The sequence below is a fragment of the Euprymna scolopes genome, chromosome 34 (genome assembly GCF_053919585.1).
Source record: "Euprymna scolopes isolate OS-2025 chromosome 34, ASM5391958v1, whole genome shotgun sequence".
NCBI lineage: Eukaryota > Metazoa > Mollusca > Cephalopoda > Sepiida > Sepiolidae > Euprymna > Euprymna scolopes.
Window position 1 is genome coordinate 38,044,863 of NC_136515.1, and position 27,535 is coordinate 38,072,397.

At 33.8% G+C, this 27,535-nt stretch overlaps 1 protein-coding gene across 13 annotated transcripts in view; it reads right to left on the minus strand.

Moving 5' to 3' along the window:
* Positions 1–3,400: 3,400 nt before the first annotated feature.
* The window catches only part of LOC145259180 (solute carrier family 4 member 11-like), a 533,927-nt gene continuing 509,792 nt past the window's right edge, over positions 3,401–27,535 (minus strand). For all 13 annotated transcript variants that reach the window (XM_080116942.1, XM_080116953.1, XM_080116950.1 and 10 more), the window contains 3 exons: positions 16,102–16,294; positions 8,445–8,614; positions 3,401–3,908 (listed from right to left, as the gene is read on the minus strand). In XM_080116942.1, coding sequence (XP_079973068.1) covers positions 3,848–3,908; positions 8,445–8,614; positions 16,102–16,294 — 424 coding nt within the window. In that variant the 3' untranslated portion in view covers positions 3,401–3,847. The remainder of the gene's footprint in view (positions 3,909–8,444; positions 8,615–16,101; positions 16,295–27,535) is intronic.

The following is a 27,535-nucleotide window of genomic DNA, read 5'->3' on the forward strand; positions in this document are numbered from 1 at the left end:
AATACAGATACATCACTGAATTTCTGATATAAGTTCCAAAATCTTATTTTTTGCAGTTCTTTTTATAAAAGACAGAACCACCCTACTATGTGAGTGTATATATGCATATATGTATGTGTGTGTGCATATATATTTTTTATATATAAACTATATCAAATTTGAGACCACTAAGTCATATATAAAAAATTCTAGGTTAATATTTTCCAGAGGTGAAGCAACTAATAAATTTAACAAGGTTCATACAAGAGTGCTCAATACCGAAGTAGGGCAAGATATAACTTATTTGTTTTACATAAGCATTTATATGTTACTACACATTCATGAGCATGTTTCAGTCAATCAGTTACAAGTAACTAGATACCTCTTCAAGTGATACTGCTTATATGTATGGACACTATTTTTGTATGGTAATAATAGAGCTTTTTATTTTGTTATAAAGCTTTTCATTCATGCAAACATTTAGGTCCATATTTGCAGACATGTTTCAGTCAAAGCTATGAATTAGTTACACCTTAAACTGAACATTTTACATCACATTGAGAACAGTTTTGATTGAAATATGTCTGCCAATATGGAACTGAATAATGTTTGTATAAATAAAAAGCTTGGTACCATATATTAGTGATGTGACGATTCCAATATATTTCCTGATTCCAATACAATTAGAGATTCTTATTCTTTTTAAATCTCTAATTATTTAAGTATAGAGTGTTTTTTTTTGTCTATTCAAATTACTTTCAAACCCATATAATACGTGCATGTATGTTTGAAAATGTAAAAATATACTTGGGTGTACTCTATTAATTTTGGTTTTATGGCTAATTGAATATTACTAAAACTTATTTTTTCATTAGCAGAAGAAAATAAAAAATTAAAAGAATCGCTTTTGGCATCAGAAAATAGGCTCCAATTTTTACAATTTTGGTATCCCAAAAAGTTCTGATATTTTTGATTCCTGATTCCAACTAAGCGTCTCAAGACTAAAATAAAATTTCTTTAATTTAACTTCAATATATATATATTTTTTTTTAAGCCAAAAACAATGCGGAGGAAGACCAGAAAAGATGAAGTAAAAAAGAAAAACAAACAGATGTAGACGAGTATAGTTGAATAGAGGAGTGTCTAACCTTTATTTGACTATCATTCTTCACTTCAATGTATAATTATTTATTACCAAGTTGCTGGTATATCCGGTGTATCTAAAGTCCGTGGGTGGTGTAGAACTTTGATTAATTTCAAGAGAAAGGTACCTCTCTTTTTCAAAATAGAAGACAAAGTGGATTCAAGATGGCGGAGATATATTTCTTTACCAACAATGCTTCAAGCAAACTACTACCTACTCATATATATATATATATACATACAACAGTGTATAATATGATTAGAGCTCTTAATTTAACATACTATAATCCTAGATCATTTAAAAAGGCATTTTATTTATTAACGATTGTTTCTGTCCATCATATCTTAATTATAAAAGTCTGCTGACCGTCAGGGCATCATGACTTGCTTGAATTTTGCATTATAATAAAGTCGTATTTTTGTCGGTTTACAATTGAATTAATATGTACAAAAGGTACACTGTTTCACAAATTAATTGTCATACTGAAAACAGACTTATACACACTTATTTCAGCATGATTTCTATATATTTATTCAAAAGAAATCTACATTCAATGAATATCTTCATTTGCATATTTCATTTAAGAAAACATTTTAATAATTAGCTCCATGTTATTGTTTGTTGTAATCATTTTAACTGTTCTATTTAGAAATATTATTTAAAGTTTTAATTTATTTTTAATTATTAATAGCAGACAACAGTTGTGTATAAAACGGAAGTAAACTTATTTAAGCTATGGGAGTTATTTCCTGTTTGATTTTTATAGACTAAGATGGATACGTTTCATGCTTCTCTAAATCCAATATGTTTATAAATGGAGTCTTTTTGAAAATGGTACATTAAATATATTAACACTAGAAGTGTTGCAACTGGGATAGTTTTACATTTCATTTCATGCTTGATGGCTTCCATTATGTATTTGCATCAACTGTATATTTCCGCCATCTTTGTTTTGAGAGTACAATTGGTAGATATTACCAAATATTGTATACCCAAAAGTCTTGTTCGATTACGCATATAAAAAACATGCACTGTCTCTTTTTTGTTTTATTTTTTGCTTAATGACACAGCAATGCCTGGCCTGCTAAAGCTAGTATATATATATATAAGCCTGTATGTAAGCCTGAAGAGTCCTAGAATGGATGAAACGCGGAATATTCAGTGTAGCTTAATCACCATATATATTTTATAACTTACTAACTAGCTCTACCTACATATTGAGCACTTTTGAAGTAAATACTTAAAGTTTATGCATAAATTTATACTTTCGTATATTAATTTTATGTGAGTAAATTAAGTAGTTATATATATATATAATAAATGTTTATTTGCATAGTTTAACTTATGTTGATGTTCTATCTTAAATACCGATTTTTTTTTAGGATAAGATTAAATTAATGAATATTAATATTTGTATTACTACTTTGAATATATATGTCATACATATTCATTCTATTTTTTATTTTCTTTACATCTACGTTGTGCACTACAACTTCATGTCTTCTCACATTGAGAAATTTAGACGTTATAAAGAGGATAACCTCTATTGCAATTGCCAATCCACAATTCCTGGATGATATTACTGTTTTTATGCTTTTTATTACTGTTTTTATGCTTTATGAAGATGTTATTACTGTCCCATATACAGCATTTGGTATTCCTAAATATAGGCGACCACCTATTGGTCTCCTTTGTTTAGATCTGAAACTAACAGTACTGATGTTGTTCAGATCTTCTGTAACATAAAAAAAAAATATTACTTCTTAATTTTGAATTTTTCTCAATTAACAAGCACTCTGCTGGGGATTCTCTCCCACTAAACTTTGCATAGAAATATGTGTGTGTGTGTGTGTATGTGTGTATATAAATGTCTAACTGATACTAAACCGAAGAAATATACAGAAAAGAAAAAACTGATTAACATAAATTGTATCAATTCAAAGTTTTGTCATCAAAACAAGTGATAATGCTTAGCTTAACATATAAATGCTCATTTTGTGCAGTTAATTTCTTTAAAAAAGATTTTTTAAATGGATAGAAGGGTCTTTATTACTAAAATAAAATCTGTCCGGCAAATGTGTAGATTAGTTTCCCCACTCACAATTGTGACAGAATCAAAAAAAAAAAAAAGTTTATGGAATGAGCAGTGGTCAGTAATTTCTGTGATGTACCTGCATTGATTGAAATGAATCTTTAAAGAGAGAATAAAATATGTTGAAATAAAAACGAAATGTGTATTGCTCCTGAATTTCATTCTTTTGAAAATGACCAAACACCTTTTTCTTTTTTTCCACTTATTTCTTTGTTTATTTTACGAGGATCTTTCATCTTCAAACAGGTAACCCCATTTCTCAAAAACTGTTAGTAGTTTAATTTTTAAAATTTAGTTTAAAACATAACAACTAAATGTACAAAATAGAGATTTTTTTTCCCCCCTTTTTGTTCATTTACCTCCCAAAGCATCATGTCCTTGGAGGGAGAGGTTAGTGTGATAGAAGATTAAAGAAAGAAAAGCTGCCCCACCAGGGGAGGATTTAAAAAAAAAAAAAAAAAATCTTCCTGGTTTTGCTTCTGGCACAGAGTCAGATATAATAATAGAAAAAAAAAAAATCTTTAATGGGAATGGGCATCCCCACTTAAGCAGTACAAATTGTACCAGCAGTTGTCCACAGCCAACAGGGTGAGGAGTATTTTTTTTTTATTATTCCTTTCTCTTTCTTTCGTTTATTGGTTATCTAGGGCGCGGAGGTATTTGGCATCAATTAAAAACGGAATGATTTTATGTCTGAAAAGAAAAAACAAAAATCTTTTAAAAATATAAAAAAAAAGTTCTGAAATTTTTTAAACGAAGATTGATAATTTTAATTATTTTCTCAAAATGTTTTTGAACCGATGTAACCTGATGTGGCTTTTCGGACGTGGAACGATAAATTTGTCGTCTAAAGAAAACACCACAGCTTTATTTTAAAACTTTTATTGAAAAAATTCAGGTAACTTGATTATGTAGTAGAGCTGAAAACTATTCAATATAGCTGCCTTCAGCCTCAATCATTGCCTTGATATGGATCCAGAACCAGGAGTATGCTTTTTCCACAAGCATGGGCAGAAAGCTCAATGAATACTTGGCAGATGGCAACGATCAGGCTGGCTTTGGTGTTGTGGGCAGTCATGTTAGTGATGTTCTTGAAGTATGACCAAACGAAGTAGTCCAATGAATTCAGGTTGGGGGTGGAGAGGGCCAGTGAAAGCAAAGCCATGGTCTCTTTGAACTTGTGGGCCAGTGTTGAGTCCTGCTGCCACACCCAGGGTCTGCCAGCAACCACCTGATTTCACCAGGGGATCACCACACTCTTCAGCACATCCAGGTACACTTTGGTGTTGACTTTCAAGCTGACTTCAAAGATGTGAAGTGACATAATGTGGCCCTCACTTGAAACCACACCAAAGACCATAACCATGACCGGAAATTTAGTTTTCATCACCCTGGGCACGTCCCTGTTATTCGTGGCAATCTAGCGATGCATTTTGAGAGTGCTGGCAATGGTCCTGTTGTCATAACTTGGATCAGTAGAGAGCAAGAGTTGTACAGTGGTGTATCTTCGATCTCACTAGTTGAACATTGTGTCACTTTCAGACATGATAGAAGGCTCCTATCGCTCTTGGGATTTGTACACAACTGGCCAACTAGTAGATCTGCAACAAAAAGAAAACCAGTTTTCATCAAATGGAAATGGAATCATGCCATCTTTTCTAGGACAACACTATTATCATTCCACAATGTATGCATGGAATTTCAAACTGAACCATTTATTTAATCCACAAGGACAGATTTTTCACATCCATTAGCCATAAGTGGGTAGAAATGTTAATTACAGTTGACATAAACATATAGTGCAATGCTTAAAAGCAATCAATTTTAAGTGATACACTTCTGGAAATTAAAGGTTCAATCTTCACTACAGACAATAACTAAAAAAAAAAAATCACATTTCTACCTGGCTGTAGCTGACAGAACAGAAATAACTTGTGGATAAAATAAAGCACCCAGTTCAAAATTCTGTATAGGTTTGCAATTTTGACAAAGCTTCACAAGTTTGAAAAGATGCATCAATTGAAAGATTTTGAAAATATCAATCAAGATGAGAACAGTAAATCCAAATTATCAATCTTTTTCTAAAATATTCTGAACGAATATATATTTTTCTAATGATAGCTTAAGTCACATTTGAAATATTGATAGCTCAAGTCGTATTTGAAATAATGAAGTCCAAGTTGTGCAAGTTATAATTTAATGAATGGTTATATTCTTTTTCATCAACACTGGGGACTGAAACAATTCTACATAAAGGATTTCCAATAAAAGACAAACTTTCTGAAACTTAGTAAATCGTGATGCTACTGCCTTAGTGTAGCTAGTTGCTGGAGCTTCAATCCTTAGGCCCAGCAAGGTGAGATTGAAGCCATCCACTAATTTCTGTAATACCTATGGGCCTTGATTACATTAAATACATCCACTAGTAGATATAAGGTGGATGTATATATGCATTTGGCTGAATGATAGATTGAATGCGACAACCGGGTGAAAATGAGAAATGATTGCTTTGGTTTAAGATTTTGATTGATGAAAACAGAAAATGTCAACTCGAGAATTGACCGTTGATCCTGACTCAGAGTTTGGATATGAAATCATATTTGTCCTTAGAAAGCATGAGTTAGGTCAGTTGGTCTAGTATAAACGATTGATCAATCATCTTTCAACAAAAATCGATGTGGCACAATTGGTAGATGAGGAGAAATCGCACTTCTGACAATACCCTGAGTATAAATTGTATTGCACAGTTGTTTTTCGTCAGTGAATTTGGTTGAGTTCAATTCTACAATTTGACATAAACTTTATTTAGACAGAGACAGTTTGGTTTGATGTAAGCAGATCAGTTCCAAACATGTACAGATGAAGAATCTTCAAGATATTTGGAGATTCATGAAACTTCTTTTAAAAATAGCAACTTAGAATCCCAGAATCATACTAACTCCAAATGACATTGTAAAAGAATGTTAGAAAGTCTGATTGCAATAGAAACCCAGAGAAAGTAAAGGAAAAACTAAGTTAAAACAAGCAAGAAAACCCATTTCACTGCCTCTCATACAGTGTTCAATGCTATTGATGGAGTATATGAAAGCGAGGGAAAACATGGATAATAATGTGTTAATACGTTACATTAATCATTTCACTCTTTATATAGTTTTCCCTCCTTTTTTATTTGTGTTCCCAAACTGTTTGCATTTTTTTTTTTCAAATATGTTTGAAAAATCAAAATATGGACCAGTGTCGTTCTTGCATATGTTGCTTTTTTTGTTTTGTTCTCTCTCTACCATCATGCTAAGAAGAAGGGCACATCAACCCATTGAGAGAGGACTTCCCATGAAAAAAAGACAACCCATTTGTTGAGGAACTTCTATGCACCACAGTACGTACATCGATTCTATCACATTTACATGTAGAGTCACAAGAATGCTAGAACTTTACACCCTTTTGTAAGCGTATGGTGCTGATTATGGATAACAGTAACTTCCATTGATAGCGGTCATGTATGGCATTATATAAATATTTTTGCCTATTCCTATTAATGTGGTATTTTTAAATAAAAAATGTATATGCATTACATGCATGCATATATACATATACACACATATATGATGTTTCAGAAAGTCATATTGATGCACATATTGAAAGGGAGAGCACTTGAATGTCTACTAGATACTATCCTTGAGTGTCTGTACAGGGGTTTGTCAGGACAACCTGTATGAAGATAGTTTTCCCTAGAAATAAACCCAGACTAAATATTCAAAATAACAGTATTCACAGCACAAATAAAACCTCCTCAGTATGGCTAACCCACACTGGCTTATACAAGAAATGAAAGACGACAATTTTTTATAAACATTATTTAAAAGCAATATACCATTATTAAGTCAGGACAATTCAATGTACCATTATTAAGTCAGGACAATTCAATGTACCATTATTAAGTCAGGACAAGATGGTTTTGTCACTTTTGTTTTGTTCATTTCTTGATATCCATTGTTCTTGTATATTCATTAGTAATTCTACATGGCTAAAGCTCAACTTGATCCATTGCAGAAACAATTCATAGTTGCAAAAATTAAACCAGCTAGGCATATAGGTAATAAAACGTTATGACCTATTCGAAGCATTTTTGACATATAAAATCATACCACTATATATATATATATATATTTTAACAGGCTGCCTGGCATTGCCTAATCATAAAATATGCATAAATATTATATTTTAATGCAGATTTCTTTACAAACAGAAATACTATGGGTATTAAACGTAATGCTAAATTCCTTAAAAAAAAAAAAAAAAAACTTTAAAAGACAGAGAGAAACTGAGACATGTGCACGTGAGTAATATATATTTTTTTAAACAATTCACTTCTTGTAAGTAAAAACACTCGAGCTGAGATGAAAATTAAAACCTAAAGATAGGTAGTCAAGTATGATAACCATTAGGACAGATTGACACAATCTTTAAAAGGTGCCTTTCAAACCTACTTCTTAACATAAAGCTTTCATGTTGGCTAAACAGAATATCCGATAATTGCCAAGTACCAATTTCTAAATTTTCAGCCCTTAACATCCTTCTTTTTTTTTTTTTCAGATAAAAACTGATTAAAGAGTTTTCCATATGTCTGAATACCCTATATTCCAAATTTCAAGTCTGTATATCAAATATTCATTGAGTATATAGGTTGAGAAGTATTCTCACACACACACATTCTCACTTATATATATATATATATATATATAGGGCTACATCCAGAGGTGGGATTTGGAATTTTTCTGCAAAGAACAGGGTTGCTGAAATTCTTTGCTACCTTTGTATGGCATGTCCAGCAGAGCATAGCTCACTCACTATGTAGAAGTTATTATCTATTCGGGATTCTGGGAGGCCATACTTGCTGGCATGCAACATTGCATTGAGAAAAACACATCACAGTTATGTAAAGATATGTCTTTATTAGTCAGGAGTGGAAGAATCTCACAAAACTTGCCCCATGCAACTCTGCACAGATAGATAGTGCATGCTTTACATGTGCCTCCTGGACATTAACTATCTCTGAGTTAGCAGAAAGACTCAACAACATCTAAATTGTTTTGTTCATCATGACAGGGTCTTGAAGCCTTCTGTCTATTGTAGGAGCTCTACCAAGACATCTCGAACAGTGATGAACACATATACACATGTGACTAGTCAGAAGCATACATTCTCATTGAATCTGAAATTAATACTTACCTAATTGGAATCAGAAAAAAGATGAGTATAGGGAAGAACATTTTCAGGTAGGGAAAGGGAGCAAAACCAAATGCACACAGGATAATCAATTGGATAACTTGAAGTCCCGTAAACAAGTGGATCTTTCTCTGGGGTACTTGTCTAATATAATGGTTGGGGGGATAAGCAGCCTGAAAGAAATGAACAAAATGCATTAAAAAACAAACAAAAAACTTAATACTCAACATACTCTTATTTCTAAAAATCTTTTTTTTTTATCAATACTTTGCGTGTTCACACGTCTATAAAGAGCAAAGATATTTTATTTATAAATTTTAGATTGGTTGTCTAAAATTTACATTTCATTGACTCTAGGTATTAAAAATGTGGTTTTATCCTGGCCGTCACACTTAAGTTTGTCTTTATTAAATTTTAAATGTGGTTGGCTTAGCTAATACACCAATAAGCATAGCCAGGTTTAATTCAATTCAGTTAATTTGAAAAAAAAAAAAAAAAAAAAATGCTTCATTTGGATGATCGAAATTTACACAGAAATTCGCATTGAATTGATATATTGTTGGCACATTTATTACCTCCCTTGGAGTTCAAGGTCCAGGAGTGCAATTGAAATCAGTAGTAAAATAGTTTCTTTTGATGTTTGCATAAACATTTTTTCTGGTGCAGAAGTGAATAATAGGTCTTTATAAGAAGCCTATACACAATAAGACAACACTCATGCTAACCTGTGTACTTTGGACATTATAATAAAATTGTGCTGAATTCTGTGGTAATAACAAAAATATGCTGATTTATTTCTTGTCTCCCAATATATGGCTGCTATTTTAAGTTCTTCAATATGTAACACTTAATATTAATAAAATTACACGGTTATGCTTTATGAAAATTCATGATGACATTTACAAAAAATACACATTTTTCAATTACATAAAGGTTGTTGACAGGAAATGCAAAATAAAATTTTAAACGTTAAAACACAAAATGAAATTAACCATATCTTTGTCTGATAAAAAAATTTTCTCATACAAGAGACATTGCTAGTCTTTCCCTACTTTATTGTTGTTATTCACAAGTTACTCGACTGAGCTTCAATCTCTGGTTCCTTCCTAAAACAATAAGATGAACTCATCTCTCTACCACCACTAAAAAAAAAAAAATGTAAAATGTATGCTTTTTTTGTATCTACTTAAAACCAATACATAGCATAATCACATTGACACGCTAGTTCGTGTTAGATCACTAAAGTTAAGCAACATTGAGACTGGCCAGTACCAGATGTGCAATCATTTGGAAATACCAAGTGCTGTACATAAGAGGATGTTGAGACTTTCGGCAGTTCGTGCATCCCACCTGGCCTTTAGCTATCTCAATCTATCTTACCGCTGAATCAGGCTGGCTCTGTAAAAACCAGCTTCATCTACTATATAAATCTTACCTGTCTGTTAGTGTGTGTGTATGTGTGTGTGTGTGTGTATGTCTGTCTAAAACTTTCGATAGAGGCGACGGATTTTCACTAGATCAGTATCGTTTTGAAGCCCAACCATTCGAATGACAAATATCAAAAAATTGTCTAAAAAACATTAATTTCTTCACCCTCAACTGGGCACTTCTACAGAGAGGGGTCACTTTTTTCGCCAATATTTTCAAGTCATTGCTTCTTTTCGATTATCTAGCCTTAATTCCAAACACCTGGGCAATGCCTGGCACCCAGGTTAGTTTTAAATAAACTACCAGCACATGTTATCCATCATCTCTAGAATGATCAGATGGTCTACATCTTTCCAGTGGATGAACAACTTACCGAAAACTAAATGGAACCTCAAATTCATAGAATACATTGTTATGGAGACTGCCTCACTGCACACTACAATATGGCCTTCTTCAAGTTCAATATCAACAAATATTTGCTGAGCCATCATTGTTTTATACTTGTAGTTATTTTAAAATATTAAATAAACATGATAAAGGTGTTGGATATATTTTTAAGATTCCAGTTTTTGCATGGTCATTTCAATAATAGTTATTACAATAAGGTGTTATTTTATTTGAGCTTTAACTCTTAGTTGATAGGTTTACAAGTTTCAGCCATGTTGTTTATCTCCGTCACAGATTATAGTAACTATAACCTTCTTAAAGTTTAACCTTTCCTCAGAACAGGAGGGGAAAAAAAAACATTGTTTACCAAGAGGTGTTGGACTGAAGGAATAAATTAAATATCGTCTCTTACAAAGTAATTTTATTACTTGTATTGAACTATGCAGTACAATATTACTTTCTGAGTATCAGCCAACTATTCCTCTGGTCGTTGTCAGGTGGTAACCGTGACGGGATAGGAACTCTGAATCTCCTAACTGCATCCACAGCAATTACTGCCTTCCGTAGTTGTTGTCATGGTCTCACCACGTTTTCGCCAAGTAAGCCTCTGGCTGGCTTTGGGTAGGATTGAAACCGCTATCTTTAGACAATTCTCATCAGGAACCATAGAGATTCATCGTCTCTATCCACTGCCCCACGGTGCAGTGGATAGAGAAGTTGGCCAAAATGTGGGGAGACGACGACAACTACTGAAGGCAATAATTGCTGTGGATGCAGTTAGGAGATTCGGAGTTCCTATCCCGTCGCAGTTACCACCTGACGAAGGCCAGAGGAATAGTTGACCGAAATGTGAAACATCTAAGAAAGATGAGGATAATAGTCCGCAATAAATACATACTCATAAAATAATACTCTAAAATACAATAAATAATACTCATCTCAATAATGAATTCCAAATAAAATAATATATAAATATCAACTTTATCAAGAAATATTTGGTTATTCAATATATTTCTCATTCCATGCTCGTAATGATAACGTGTAAATCACATAAAAATGAGAAAAATGCATACAGACATATGAGAAGGTAGTTTGTTTTATGGCAACGACCCTTTTTGGTTTATTTGATACAAAATTAAGTGATTTATACTTCAAATTCTTCATATCTCGAAATATTTATTCATGTTGCTTTTTTTGTAGAGGAAAATTGTCGTTCTTGCTTTTCACTTTGCAGAACATGACTGAGTTTTGCAAAGGGAAATTGACAAAAAACAATAACATCAATGTTTACTGCATTTTAAGTCAGAAGTACCAGTATCTTCAGACAGGCTGATCTGGCAGTAGCAGATACGAGAATGTTTTCTCATCGATATGGAGATGAGAATAAGAAATTGTGTTGCAGCATGAGTTACCTACTCTTTGAAGAGTAATCGTATTCTATCAGATAGAAGAACAGTTGTTTATGCATCACAACAGTGTTCCAAACTTCTATTTGGACGAACTTGCTTTTCAATAAGTAGCTATATTTATAAATTGTAAGTTTAAAACAAACCCACCATACATTCACTATCACTCAAGCAAATCTCTTATGGTCATATTAAAAAAAAATATATTGTATCAAAATTACCAAAATACTGATGTGGTTATAGTCACATCCTAATTTCTGGTGTGGCTGCTACCGAAAGATGCAGCAAGGCAAATCAGTTCCTTCACTTTTTTTCTCTCATGCCTATATCTCCCCTGTGCATGTATTCTTTGTTTTTTTTGATCGTTCATTTTTATTTAATAATCACCGAAAAGCTTTTTTTCAGTCATATTTTAATTAAGAATTATTGAAATTAGTTTTATTTTTTTTAAAGAATTATTAAAAATAATTTAAAAAACCTTTTAATTGGGGTAGGCTATAGAAATAACATTTTTCAAATAAATGTCAAAAGTGGCTTATTACCTTCATTTATATGTAAATAGATGGGAACAAGTGATTTTGTTCAACACGGGTCAAAATTGGAGGGTCGCTGGCCCCAAACGTGATTTGACCGCGTCGACGCGTGAAAATGGCCCAAATTTCGCCCCCGAACACACTTAATCATTTATTGAAAGCCACAGGGTGCATTTTTTGACTATAAACGCATTTGTATCATTAAATCTAACATTCCCATTGGCTATCCCACAAGTATAGGTTTTTTTAGGGTATCTCAGAGTTAAAAATGGGTCAAAATTACCCCCAAATTAGCCAAAAATGGTCGGAAATCACGGATTTTCCAAAATGCACCTCCCATGGGCCCAAAGACACCTCTACATGGCAGAAACTGTTGGGAAATGCTTGAAGCAGGCACTCTAACTTTTGCACTGTTAATGAGGGGTATAAGGACCTTTAAAAGGGGCTAAATATGGCCGATTTAGCCAAAGAGAGTCAAAAAGTCCCTAAGAATCAACATAGGTTGTCAAAAAGGGGCTTAATTTGAGTTATAGATGGAAAATTACCACATAAGGAAATGTTTTCTTTCTGTAACAATGCAATGGCATCTTTAAATAGACACGATAACATTGCATTGCATTAATTGTGAATTTGATTGAACTTTGCTTTCTTTTTCAGTTAGTAAAATGCAATGAACATGGCTGGTATAGCAGGGCAGATTGACGAAGATTATAATTACGACGATTGGACTTATCTTCTGCTTGATTCTCTTCCAACTGAGGCTGAACGTGTTCAAGCTGTGCAACATCATGCTGCCAAATATGGTACCACGACACAGAAAAATCATATTCACCAGTTCTTGCGATTACTACAATTGTGGCAGAAAGCCTTTGGAAGTGATGTTCGTTATGCTACAATACCTGGGATAAAACAAACTTGATCGATCGCTAAAAATTTACGACAAAGATGTCTACAAAGCAAAGGGTTCCAGACGTGTGAATATGATTAAATGGAAACGAGAGCACCATGTCCTTCTCAATATACTTTCAAAAGATGTGAATCCTGATGAATTTGATGTATATGAACGAAGATTCTTTGTCGATCAAAAGTCTCTCTCTTGCAAATGGCTCATTGACACTTTCCACGTCGATATGGAACATGAACGGTTTCTGGCAGAGCAAGAACTACACAATCGTTTGGATTTGGACAATGATCAATTTGAAGTGGAGGATATGTGCTAGAGAATAATGATGTGATTGACGAGCTCTTTAATGCATTATATTGATATTTTACTGTTGAATGATTTTAAAGTAATGTGAAGTGAAGCTGTGTCTTGAAATAACAAAATAATTCCTTTGCTAATTACTCATACCTTTTATCAAGTTATTCAATATATTGGTTACAAATCGAGAAATAGCGAATCGAGGGCCATTTCATCAATTTTGGGGTAATTATGAGAACAATATGAATTCAGACTCTTCTTGGACAGCATTTTATTGACATTCAATGTTCAATTTACACTTAATTACTTTCTGAGAAGTTGATGTAGTAAAGTTACGATGTTTCTAAAAAGTATTATTGATGAATGAACTAATGATTCATATGTTATGTACCGTAAAGCGTAATTTTGTCATTTTTGGATTGTTTTGACCCTTTTTACATCCCCCAAAGATCTCTAAATACCCTAAATACAAATGGATAAGATAACAGGGTGGTTATTTCAGTCTTCCAACTGTAAAAAGCCATACAGGAGTGTTTATAGGAGCCCGATGAGATATAATACCTACATTTTGGGGATTATCTGTGATTTTCGTTCATTTTTGGCTAATTTTTGGGTAAATTTGACCCGTTTTGGACCCTTAAGATACCTTGAAAAGCCCTATATAGGTAGGATAGCCAGTGAGAATGTTAGATTTAATGATATAGAGCCATTTATGGTCAAAAATTGCACCCTGTGTGGCTTGGGAGGTGCATTTTGGAAAATCCGTGATTTCCAACCATTTTTGGCTAATTTTGGGGTAATTTTGACCCATTTTTAACTCTGAGATACCCTAAAAAACCCTATACTTGTGGGATAGCCAATGGGAATGTTAGATTTAATGATACAAATGCATTTATAGTCAAAAAATGCACCCTGTGGCTTTCAATAAATGATTAAGTGTGTTCGGGGGCGAAATTTGGGCCATTTTCACGCGTTGACGCGGTCAAATCACGTTTGGGGCCAGTGACCCTCCAATTTTGACCCGTGTTGAAAAAAATCATTTGTTCCCATCTATTTACATATAAATGAAGGTAATAAGCCACTTTTGACATTTATTTGAAAAATTTTGTTTCTATAGCCTACCCCTACTTTTAAAACTATTTTGGGAATATTATGTATTGGATACATTTTTTTAATGATATTTGAAATTTTGTTATTTGATTTCAATAATTTTTTTTTTCACATACTTTCAGAAACATTTTTTTTACTCATGTTCACCCCCTAACAAGGCATATCGCCACTTGGACGTAAGGAGTTACTATTTTGGGACCATGCCTAGGAAAGATTAACAAGATGCTGGTTTATGTTACATTGAAACTTCTGCATATCAGTACAGTGATGAAGCAGATAGCAGGAAGGGAATTCGAAAGTCTAGTTGTTCAAGGGAAGAAACTATTAGAGTAGAAAGCTTTCTGGCATTTATGAACATCAACAGTGAAGGGGTGAGATTTTGTTACTTAGCAGGTTTGTTGAGGATATGTAGGTCGAGGGGGCACAAGTGCAACAAGTTCATCAGAACACATTCCATTAAAATACTTGTAAAACAAGCACAAAGATGCAACATTGCAGCAGTGATGGGACAGGGGGGTTGGAGCTTAGTTGACAAAGTTGATTAGATTGCAAACTGTTTTTTGATCCTATCCAAGAGGGAGAGGCTAATGGTAGATACACCAGCCCAAATGTGGTAATAATACTCCATGCATGAGCAAATGGTGACCTTGTAGAGGTATAGGATACTCTCAGGTGTTTGTAGTCTCTTAGCTCGATAGCGGGAACCCATCTTCTTTGCAGCAGCCTTCGCAATATCCTCAATGTATTTTTTCCAGTTCATATTACCCATGAATATTAGGTTGAGGAGTTTGAAGGAAGAATTCTCAGGTAGGATGTTATTTGCCATGGATATGGGTGGTTGGAGAGGTATCTTGTGATAAAGGAGAGCAGCTTAGTCTTACTAGCATTAAATGTTAACATCCAGTTGCGGACCCATTCCACTATGGTCTAAGGATCATTTTCTAATGATTCTGCCATTGTCTTAGATTTGTTTACACCCGTTCTACCCTCGTGCATGTTATAGAGTGTTATATCATCAGCAAATATACTCATCTTGAAAACAATATTATATTATAATATTTATTATATAAATTCAAATAAAAAATTTATTTAAAAAAAAAACATTTTTATAATTTCATAAACATATTTCATATAAAATTTCAAATAAAATATATATTTTTTTATTTTATTAAAAGTGCAATTAAAAATTGTGTTATTTTTATGTGTATAATTTTGTTAATTTTGATGGTATACTTTCCAATAATGTCCTTTTCTTATATTTTATTTAAATAAATCTCTTAACAATAGAAATACTGAAGACCAATAAAAATGACCAGAAGTAAGAAAGTATGTTAGCTGACTATAACCACTGATGCATATTTATATGAATAAATGCAAAAATGTTTTGTGTTCACAAAGAAATGTTTATTTAAAAGTTTAGTTTAAAAGTAAAGAATTTTGCAAAGCTGGCAAAAGTCATCTAGTAGAAAATAGAAACAACATGTATAAATTACAGAGGTAAGAATCCCACACACATCCAGGCACACGAGAAAGTGTCTCAATGTTATTGATACAGAGATGAGAATAAGAAAAAAACGAGTTGTTGCAAGAGTTACCTGCTCTTTGAAGAGTAAGCATATTCTTTCAAACATCTGATTGTCATAAAGTGCTGTCACAGCAACGTAAAGGAATAACCCATACAACACAGGAGTTGGGATGTATGCCAAGTAGTGCAGACCAAAGAGTGAAAATCCTATGGCAACATGGGAAATTATAGCAGTCAAGCGAGTCTCTCGGACATACACGATTCTGGAAAAGATAGAAATTATTCATTAAAATAAAATAAAAAAAATAAAAAATGGAAAACATAAGATATAATTATCAATGAAAAATTAAAAAAAAGAAACTGCAGTCAGTTTATATTTCCTGTCTCTATGATGGCATGTTCTGTGAAATTTGCAAAACTAACTGTTGTGGTGGCCACCTTACGGATAACAATCTATATATTAATGCGATAATGTGTTATTTTGTGTCATGCTTACATTTTTTCCCTTCCAAGTGACTATCGTTTAATTGTTATGACCTTCCATTGTTTTGTAATAAATAATTTTACCAAGAATTCCTCATAAGTTTTGGTTTCGGTTTCAATTATAACTGAAGAAACTAAAGTTATAAATATATACATATATTTTTTTCTTCATAAGTTTTGGTTCAAACTGATACACCCAAGTCATATGGATATATATTTTTGAAATCACAATTTTATAATATATAAGAATCGATAAAAAAATTAACTGTATAATAATATATATGAAATCTGCATAAATTAAAATAACATATTTAAGCGTATTTTATGACCAGGCTACTCCGGACGTCTCTGCTAGCTTAGATAAATATTTTTGCAGTTTTAACAAAAGAGATACAATAATATCAGGGCGTCTCCATTTACGCTGAACATACACAGAATGCTAACTTCAATATATCATATATGAACGAGTCCGCTGTGGAATTTCCATAGGTCCTGCTAGTGAACTCTAATTCTAACTAAAAACTGGGAAAATAATCTGGGCGTTACGCACAAGTTATGCATGCCTAACAGTTGGACAGAGACGTGTAACTATCCTATTTGTTATATTTGCTTGTCTTTTCAATACATTTAGTTTCCACTAAATACAGAGTATGGTCTTTCTGATGAACCCTTGCAGTCAACAACGCTAACAACAAAAAAAGATACTTAGTGAACAAATAATTAATAACTTTATATGCAAAACAAAAGTAAATAAAAATTTTAGAATAAAAACAATTGTCGAAATAATTAAAAATTAATATCTATATATAAAGTTAATCATGTGTTTATATATATTTGTATGTACAGGATTCACTGTTGAACTAATTAACCGATATGAATTTTGGAAGACAGTTGCCTGGGGTATTAATGCGGTCTATATTTAGTTTAAAGATTCTAGACATAAGGTTTAGTATTTGGATGCTAATATCTAACGAGAATACTGTCAGAGACATGGTTGATCAGTCCTGGATCGAGGAAAAATGGTAGGTGAAATATAACTAACACCGTCTTGCAAGTTTAGTCTAAAGCAGATGAAGGCCTGGTCATCTGATTCTGGATTGTGCTTGCCTTACTGAATGAGTGGCCATAGTCAGAGCTGATATATCCTTTAGCAGGAGACTTTCGGTGTACCTTTCGATGTCTCTCCCTGGCGGCTCTACTAGTCAGTATTTATAGCTTAACCAACCAATCATATTCTTGTAAAAAAGAACCCGGATGTACTCATATTCATTAAATAAGTGAATATAAAAGTGGTGCAAAACTGTTCTGTTCAGGGAATGAATTAATCTTCTAGTCTTTACTTAAACATAAAAGGCACTTTGCGTGTGAGAGTTTGTTCCCTATGAACTCTGAAATGGCTGAATCGATTTTTTTTTTTTCTATTGCACACAAATGTAGTTTATGTGTCTGGGAGTGTTCTAAGATGGTTTTGTATTGGAATACCTCCGATAAATATCAAAAATCGATAATCGAAAAAAATAAAAATGATTAAAGAACTGTCTGATTTTGACCAAAGTTAACACCCTTATACAGTCTAATATCACAAGTGCGCTTGAGAAGTTTTATCACTGTACAAGCAGAAGGGCCTAGCATATAAAAACATCAGTAGGTTCTTTGATAAGACAGGGGCATGTTCGAAATGAATGTTTCTGTTTAGAGCACAATTGAACCATGATACTTTGTTTTTACATTTTAAACTTTAATCAGTTTGATATTTAATTTGGGAGAAAGCAACTGGATAGAGAATTTGTGATAACGACTCCAACTATCATGCACTCTACTCATTTGTCAATAATCAAACAATCTGTAGATTTCTTGTCTGTTTCACTTTTTCTCAAAAACTACTGTGCTGATCTAGCTCAAATTTTGTATGGACCTTTACTATGATAAAGTGCAGCCAACTAAATATTATCACATCTGTTTGAAGTTAGGAATTTATAAAGATTAATATATGCGCCTATAAATTTGTTTTTTTTTGTGTATTGATATTCATTTTAAAAACTTTTTTCTATTTATTTAAAAAGAAAATACAACTTTGTTATATATGGGTTATGGAATTGCATTTATCTGCAAAGATCTAGCTATGTTATATATATTGCATTTATCTGCAAAGATCTAGCTAATTTGCATATTCTTTTAAACATTCATTTGAATTAATTCCCTATTAGTTTTTTTATACTTGCGTAATATTTGCGTAAACAAATCTTTTTCTATATATATATCAGGTTGTTGCGTAAGTTCCCGCTGTTTCATAAAAACTTTGTTCCAAAACATGTTTTGATATTTAGCAAAGTGTTTATATAACATATGTAGAAAGCACATCTACAAAATAATGGCCATCGTTTGTTGCTCATATAATTTTTTCTAGTTTTTTCAGAACCGTCAAATGAATTGTCAAGTAGATAAAACATCTCATTTTTGACACATCCTTTTCGCTTTTAATAGAGGTAAAAAAACGAGTGAAGTGACCAAGGATATTTGTACCATATATATATTATTACATTTTCACCCTAAACAAGGCACATTGCCACTTTGGTATAGGGGGCTACTATCAGGGACATAAACTACTGGGATACTATGTAGGGAGTTGGGCAGCAAGATGTCGGTTCACGTTACACTTGAACTTCTGCATGCCAGTACAGTTGGGGAAACAGGGACCCTGAAGGGAATTCCAAAGTCTAGCGGTTCTGGGAAAAAAACTACTGGAGTAGAAGGCTCTCTTACATCTAGGGATCTCTGTGTAGGGGTGGGATTTAGCTACTTGTCAGGTTTGTCGAGGATATTTACGGCGTGGGAGCACAAGTGCTTGTAGTTAGTCAAAACATTCACTAGTAAAATACTTGTAGAACAGGCAGAGGGATGCAACATTTCGTTGGTGGAACAGAGGCTGAAGTTTAGATGACAGTTCAGGACCTATCAAGTTGGAGACTCTTTTGGACCTTGTCTAGGAGTGAAAGACTAGTAGCAGATGCACCAACCCAAATATGACAGCAATACTCCATACATAGGCGAATGGTGGCCTTATACAGGATACTTTCAGGTGTTAGTAGTTTTCTAGCATGGTAGAGAGAGCCTACCTTCCTCGCAGCGGCCCTGGCAATGCTCTCAATGTAATTGTTCCAACTCATGTTTCCTGTGAACGTTAGGCCAAGGAGCTTGAAAGAAGTACTTTCAGTTAATGAATCTTTGGCCATTGCTATTGGTGGTAGAGAAGGTTCCTTGTAATTATTGAAGGAAACAAGTTTAGTCTTGGCAGCATTGAATGTGACCATCCATTTTTGTTCCCATTCCACTACTGATTGGAGGTCATCCTCTAGTGTTTCTGCCATTTCTTTAGATATGTATTCATTTGTTTTCTTGTCGTGCCTGTTATAGAGCGTGGTGTCATCAGCATAGATACCCATCTCAGAGGCAATTTTGTTGGGGAGGTCATTTATGAATATTAGGAATAATAAAGGTCCAAGGATAGACTCCTGAGGCACTCCTGCATGTATATCATGTTTAGATGTACGGCGGTCGAGGATTTAATTATGTTAAGTATTCTTCCAGTGATACTGCATGATCTGATTTTTCTGAGACGACCTTCATGTCATACCCTGTCAAAAGCCTTAGATATATCTAGAGTTACCGCTCTACCCTCCCCTGCTTTGTCCATAGATTACAGTTAGGATATCTGCTGTGGAACTGGCTTGCCTAAATCCATATTGTTGGTCGGTCAGAAGTTTAGCATCTGTAAGGTGATAGACTAGAGCTGGATTAATTATGGACTTAAATATTTTGGCGAAATGTGGGAGGAGACTAATGGGGCAATAATTTAATGGGTCAGTTCTTCGGCAGAATTCTTAAAAACTAGTACCACAGAAGCAGTTTTCCAGCAATTCGGAAGCAAGATTCATTAAGGCATTTGTTGTAAAGTTTGGAGAGGACTGAAGTTACTTCAGCGGAGCATTTTTAGCACAGCCAGGATGAGATCTGATCCACATGCTTTTGAAGTGTCAAGGTTTTTTATGATAACATGCACCTGAGAAGGGGTGATTTTCAGATTGTCTAGCGTGGCGTCTGTCCACAAAGGAAAGTCAGGGAGGGGGTGGTTAGCAGGGTCCAGTGTGGAGTTGGAGGCAAACCGACTGGCAAGCATGTTAGCCTTCTCGGTTGCTGAGGAAACAACCTCATGAATGTTGGTTGCCCATTATTTACTACACTGTTGTAGATTTTCCAGAAATCGCAGATTCCTAATTTTTGTGCTTCAATGCGTTTTTTGGTTGTTTCAGTAAATTCTCTCTTAGCTGTCGCTTTTTCTTTCTTAACGTTACTTCTAGCTTCTATATACTTCTGTCTGTTTGAACTGGACTTATGTCGGTTAAATCTGTGGTATGCATGTTACCTTTGTGCAATGGCAGTTGCACAAGTAAAAGTAAACCACTGGGGAGGGTGGGGATTGCTATATAGCTGAGAGAACTGTTCGAAATTGGTTTACCAAATTCAAACACAGTAATTTTGATGTCAATGACGCTCCTCATTCCGGAAGACTAACCAAGATCCACAAAGACCAACTCGGGGTTCTTTTGAAGGAAGATGGCAATCAGACATATAGAGAATTGGGTGGAAAGATAAATTGTGATTTTGCGACAGTTTCACGCCACCTTCTGTCGATGGGATCACACAAAAACTTAGAGTTTGTGTCCCACACGAACTTACTCTTGCTGTTAACATTCTTTGATTTTCTAAAAAAAAAAATAAAAAATAAATAAAAAAGAAGCGGAAACTTATGCAACAACCTAATATTTATGTATGTGTATACATTTGTTTAAAAAGTTTTGCCTACCAAACTCCTGTCTCAGTTTATTATTATGAATATGCATGCGTAATGTAATAGCTATTGGTTAATGTTTTAATTTTTAGCCTTGCAGCAAACATGTCTTCATAGCTCGGGCATTAAAATCAAATGAAAAAGTAAATCGTAAACTAAACATTTTGGTTTCATTTCTCGGTGATGGCATAGGAGTCTTTTTTTTTATTATAACTTTTTAAATCATTACTATATATTGAATCCAATATAATATAACAAATACGAAATCTGCATTAATCAAAATATCATACTTAAGCATATTTTATGACCGAGCGATGCCAGGCGGCCTGGCAGTATTTAATACAAAAATTTAACGATATTCAATCTTCATTTTGGCACTCCTAAGTCAACAGGCTATAACTTTTACCTAAAATGTATAGTTCTTTCATATTTTTAACGTTTATAATATGCCTTGACTACATCCACCATATGTCAGCCAACAAGTTGAATGAAAATGGCTTTGGTACATGCAAGAAGCAGGCGATGCTGATGACCTTGCAATTTACAACTGCATCGACTAAACAAGAAAAACTACTTCACTATCCCAAAGAAATAACAAATTGCATCAGGTTTTTTAGCACAAGTTTGTTTGTTTGTTTGTTTGTTCTGTTTTACGGCATATCAACCACTTTGGGGTCATTTAATGCCGAAAGGTTCGTTATGTTGTGTTAAATATTGGTTTGTTCTTCTTAAGGTTTTTCTTTTTTTTGGGGGGGGGGGTCTTTCCTTATATTTTTGAGTATATTTTAGTTTCTTTCAGAAAATTGATAATTTTTTGGGGATCAATCTTGTTTAATATTGTTTTCAGATTTTTTTCTTGGTAATACTTTGTTCGGATTTGTTCAAGGTCAATGCAGTTTGTCAGTATATGGTGTATTGTGTAGGGTTCTTGACACGTTATACAGTTTGGTGTCTCCTCCCCTTTTAGTAGATGTGAGTGGGTGATGTGAGTGTGACCTATTCGCAGTCTGGTCATTACTACCTCTTCCTTTCTTGTTAACTTTTTGGTGTTTCTCGTTCCAATATTTGGTGTTATTTGGAATAGTTTGTTTTTGGTGCATGAGCTCCAGTTTTCTTGCCATTTTCTCTTCAAAATTGTGTTTATTTTAGTCTTTAGGTCTGTATAGGGGATTTTTCCACTTATGTGGTTTTGTTGCAGAGTTTCCTTTGCTGCCTTATCTGCTTGTTCATTCATGTATATGCCGATATGGCTTGGTATCCAGCAAAAGATAATGTTTTTTTTCATGGTTATGGCATCTATTTTGTTTAGCAATTTTGTAATAAGTGGGTTTGTCATTTTTTTTTCTTTTAGAGATATGAGTATTGAAAGTGAGTCAGTAAATATGATATATTTTTGATGGTCATCATTGGTTATTATATTCAGTGCCAAATCTATGGCTGTTGCTTCTGCGCTGAAAATAGAAGATTCGTTTGGGAGCCTTTTCTTTAGTTTTATTTTTTTGTGGATGGCTGCGCATCCTACTTTATCTCCATCTTTTGATCCGTCAGTGTAAATTTGTGTATATTCTTTGTATGTATTCTGGATGATAAGTAGTTCTTCATGGAAGGTTGATGGGTGGGTTTTCGTTTTGGGATATTTATTTAATTTTAATATTATGTGTGGTTGTTTGATCATCCAGGGTGGAGTTTTTGATTTGTTATATTTATGTATTTTTGTAATGTCCATTTGGGCTTCTGTGAGAAGGTTTTTTATCCGGAGGCTGTAGGGCTTGATGATATTTTCTTTCTTGTTGAAGAGATGTGTGTATTGTGGGTGGAGGGTACATTGGTATGCAGGATTTGTTGGACACGATACTAGCTTTAGGTAATATTGTAGCGCTAACTTCTGTCGTCTTAGAATCAGTGGAGGCTCATGGGCCTCTATATAGAGGCTTTCTACTGGAGAGGTTCTAAATGCTCCCAAGGCTAATCTTAATCCTTGATGATGGATTGTATTTAGTTCTTTTATGTAGGACTTCCTTGCTGCTCCATAGATGAAGCATCCATAGTCCATTTTAGATCTGATTAGAGTTTGGTATAATTTCAATAATGTGACTTTGTCTGCACCCCAATCGGTGTGTGCTAGGACTTTGATCAATTGCATTGTCTTTTGGCATTTTGCTTTTAAATATTTTATATGCGGTATAAAGTTCAATTTTTTATCGAATATAATACCTAAATATTTATGTTGGTCGGTGAGTGGGATGTTCTTGTTATCCAGTTTCAGGTTGGGGTCGTGGTGGAATTTTCGTAATTTGCAAAAGTGGATGCATTTAGTTTTTTCCTCTGAGAATGTAAATCCATTTTCTATGGCCCATTTGTTTATTTTATTCAGACAGAGTTGTAGTTTGCGTTCGGCTGTTTGTATATATTTAGATTGGTAGTATATAAGTAGGTCGTCCACGTATAGGGCGTTTTCAATTCCTGGGTCTATGTTTTTTATGATATTGTTTATTTTAATGTTGAAGAGGGTGACAGACAGGATACTGCCTTGGGGGACCCCCATTTCTTGATCTTTTTGGACTGAATAAGTGTTGTCCATCCGTACTTGGAAGTTTCTATTTGTTAAGAAATTTCTGATAATTTCTGGCATTCTACCCCTAAGTCCTAGTTCATACAGGTCTTTTTGGATTCCGTATTTCCAAGCGGTGTCATACGCCTTTTGCATGTCAAAAAAAATTGCTATTAGATGTTCTTTTTTTGCAAATGCTTCTCTTATGCGTGTTTCCAGTTTTATTAAGTGATCGGTGGGGCTTCTATTTTTCCTGAAACCCGACTGGCTTTCTGTAATTAGATTTTTGCTTTCCAAGTACCAATTTAACCTTTCGTTAATCATTCTCTCAAAAGTTTTGCACAAACAACTAGTTAGTGCAATGGGTCGGTAGTTTGTTGGGTTTGTATGGTCTTTTTTTGGTTTGGGTATTGGGATTACTGTTGCCTGCTTCCAGTTTTTTGGAATGTTGTTAGTTATCCATATCTCATTGTAAATTTGTAATAAGTAGTCCAGTGATGGTTTTGGTAGTTTTTTGAGGAATTGATAATGGATCTCGTCGGGGCCGACTGCTGTATCGGGAGATTTGTTTATTGCCTCCTCTAGTTCTGCACTGTTGAATAATTGATTGTAGTTTTCTTCATTTTTTGATTTGAAGTTTATTTTTATTTTTTCTTCATTTTTCTTTATAGCTTGGAATTTTTTATTTTGGTTTTTTGATGATGAGTTCATTGAGAATTGTTCTGCTAATTTATTTGCGATATTTTGTTTGTCGGTAATCTTTGTGTTGTCGCATATAAGGTGTTTAATAGGGTTCTTTGTATTTTTTCCTGCTATTTTTCTGACCATCTCCCATACTTTTTTGGGTTTTGTGTTTTGATTAATTTTTGTTACATAGTCTTTCCACGAGTTCCGTTTTGATTCTTTGATAGTTTTCCGTGCTTTGGCTTTGCTGTTTTTATAGGTGTCCAAATTTTCTTTCGTTGGACTGTTTTTGAATTTCCTTAGGTTTGCACGTCTGGCTCTTATAGCTTCTTTGCATTCTTTATTGTACCAGGGTTTGTTATATTTTGTAGTAGTGGAACTTTTTGGTATGTTCTCCTCGGCTATTGTGAGTAGGGTGTTGCTGAAATATGTGATGTGTTCTAAGTCAGGATTCGCTTCAGGTATTAATCTGTATTGACATGTATTTTGGAAATTTTCCCAATTTGCCTTTTGTAAATTCCAGCGGGGTGTTTTGTCTTCTGGCTTGGGATTCTCGTTTTCTATTATGATTGGGAAGTGGTCACTTCCGCATGTATCCTTATGTGTTCTCCAGCTATAATCCATGTATATAGTTGGGTCACATAGTGTTATATCGATTGCTGATAGGGTTCCCGTTGGTGGGTGCATATATGTATTCTCTTTGTTGTTGAGTAGGCATAGATCATTTTGGTTAATTATTTTTTCTATGGTTTGGCCTCTTTTGTTGTTTTTTTTACTGCCCCACCATATATTGTGACTATTGAAGTCTCCCAACAGTAGAAAAGGTTTAGGTAGTTGTTTGATTATATTGTTTAATTCTGTTTCGTTTATTGTTTCATTTGGTGGTATATAGAGTGAGCATAGGGTTACTGTTTTGTGTAGTGTTGCAGTTATTGCAACAGCTTGCATATTTGTTTTTAAGTTCACTTTGCTGTGTGGAATGTTTTCGTTTATCAGTATTGATGATCCACCGGTGGCTTTGCATGATAATTTGTTTATGTGGTTGTATATTGAGTAGTGTTTTATGTTAATTTTGTCATTTTCTTTTAAGTGTGTTTCCTGTAGGCAAATTATTGCAGGACATAAGGATTTGATAAGTATTTGCATTTCTTCGATATTAATTTTTAATCCTCTTATGTTCCACTGTAGGATTTTGTTAGTCATGGTTTATATTTTCTTTTGGTTTTGGACTGTTGGTGTTTATGTCTACGTCCATAGTTTCGATGTTAGTTTGGGTGTTTCTTTTGGAAGTGGATGGTCTGTTTCTTGTTTCTGGTGAGAGGCTTTTTTTGGGTTTTGGTCTGGGACTTTTAGATTTACTTTGTCTTGACTGTCTTTTTTGGCTACCAGTTTCAACTAGTTCAAATTTATTTTCATTTTCAATTAATACTAATTCTGTTTTTTGTTTGTCATTTTGTTTTTGGGGGGTAGTTTTTTTGTTGTTCTGTTCTATTTCCATTTTTTCTGTTGTTGTGTGTTTATTTTTAACATCTGTTTTTGTCCTTGTTAGTGACTTGGATCTTTCACGTTTTGATAATTGAGGAGGTTTCATTTCTTTAGAGATTGATTCCTCAATATTGATGGAAGTTTTTCTGATTTCCTTTGTTTCGTTTTCTTTTATACTGGGTTGTTCGTTTCTGACTTTTATTTGGCTGTTAGAATTTATTTTCAGTTCTGATAAAAAAGATTTTAATTCTTCAAGTATGTTCTTTAGTTCTTTTGCTAGGTTTGCAATTTCTGGAGCAAGGTTTAGTTCATTGTAGTTGTACATTTTGTTTGCTTGTTGGGTTATTGTGGCATATGAGTTTTTGGTGCGATTTGTGACTTCTTTGCGGGCTTCTTGGAAGGTTATATTTTTTTGATATTTGATTGTTATTATTTCCTTCTCTTGCTTATATATTTTGCACTGTTTTGAGTGAGAGTGGTGCTCTTCTTGACAGTTTGTGCATTTGGTTTTATTTGGACAGTCTTCTTCATCGTGGTCTGGGTTTTTTTCACTGCAGTTTCCACATGTGAAGAATCTTAGACATTGGTCTTTATTATGTCCAAACTTTTGGCAGTTGTAGCATTGTAAAGGTTTTGGAATGTATTGTTCTATTTTCGTTCTTTCATAACCTATATTGATGGTCTCTGGTATTTGAGGATAATTGAATGTTAATATATAAGTGTTTGTATATATTACCTCTCCTTTTTTTTTAAATGTGATTCTTTTTACATCTGTGACCCCTTGGTTTTTTAGTTCTGTTTTGATTTCTTCTGTTGTGCAGACGGAGATTTCCTGGTTTTTTATGACTCCTTTGGAGTAGTTTAGTGTTTGGTGTGGATAAGCTTTGATGTTTGTTTCATGCAATTTTTGTAGTTGAAGTAGAGTTTTGGCCTGTTTTTTATTTTGTACTTCTACCAATATGGTACCATTCCTTAATTTTTTGACATTTTTAGGTGTTATTTTGCTTGATATTACCTTTTGGATAATGAAGGGTGACATTTTAGTTAACGGTATATTAGACGTTGCTTCTAGCACGATGAATCTTGGAAAGTTTGTATCTTCATTGTCGCTGTCAGAGTCTATTTCTGTGTGTGGTCTCTTGGATTTTTTGGCATTCATAATAATTTTTGAAAAATTCATCAGCCATGCTCCCCACCCTCCTCGGAGCCCCTTATGGGGAAGAACTATGAGGGGGTAAATCCCATTCGCCTCGGTTCTCCAGGGCTACATAGCTGGTATACTCAAACATGGGGAGGTTTCCAAGCATTCACAATATATGGTTATGCCCACCCAAGTATGGGATTTCCCTGTATTTTTATTATTCCTGATGGTTACCTTTTTCCCAGCTTGATTGACCCTTCAGCCATCGCTTATTAACTCAGTTTATTGTTTATGTTGAGTGTTAGTGTGTT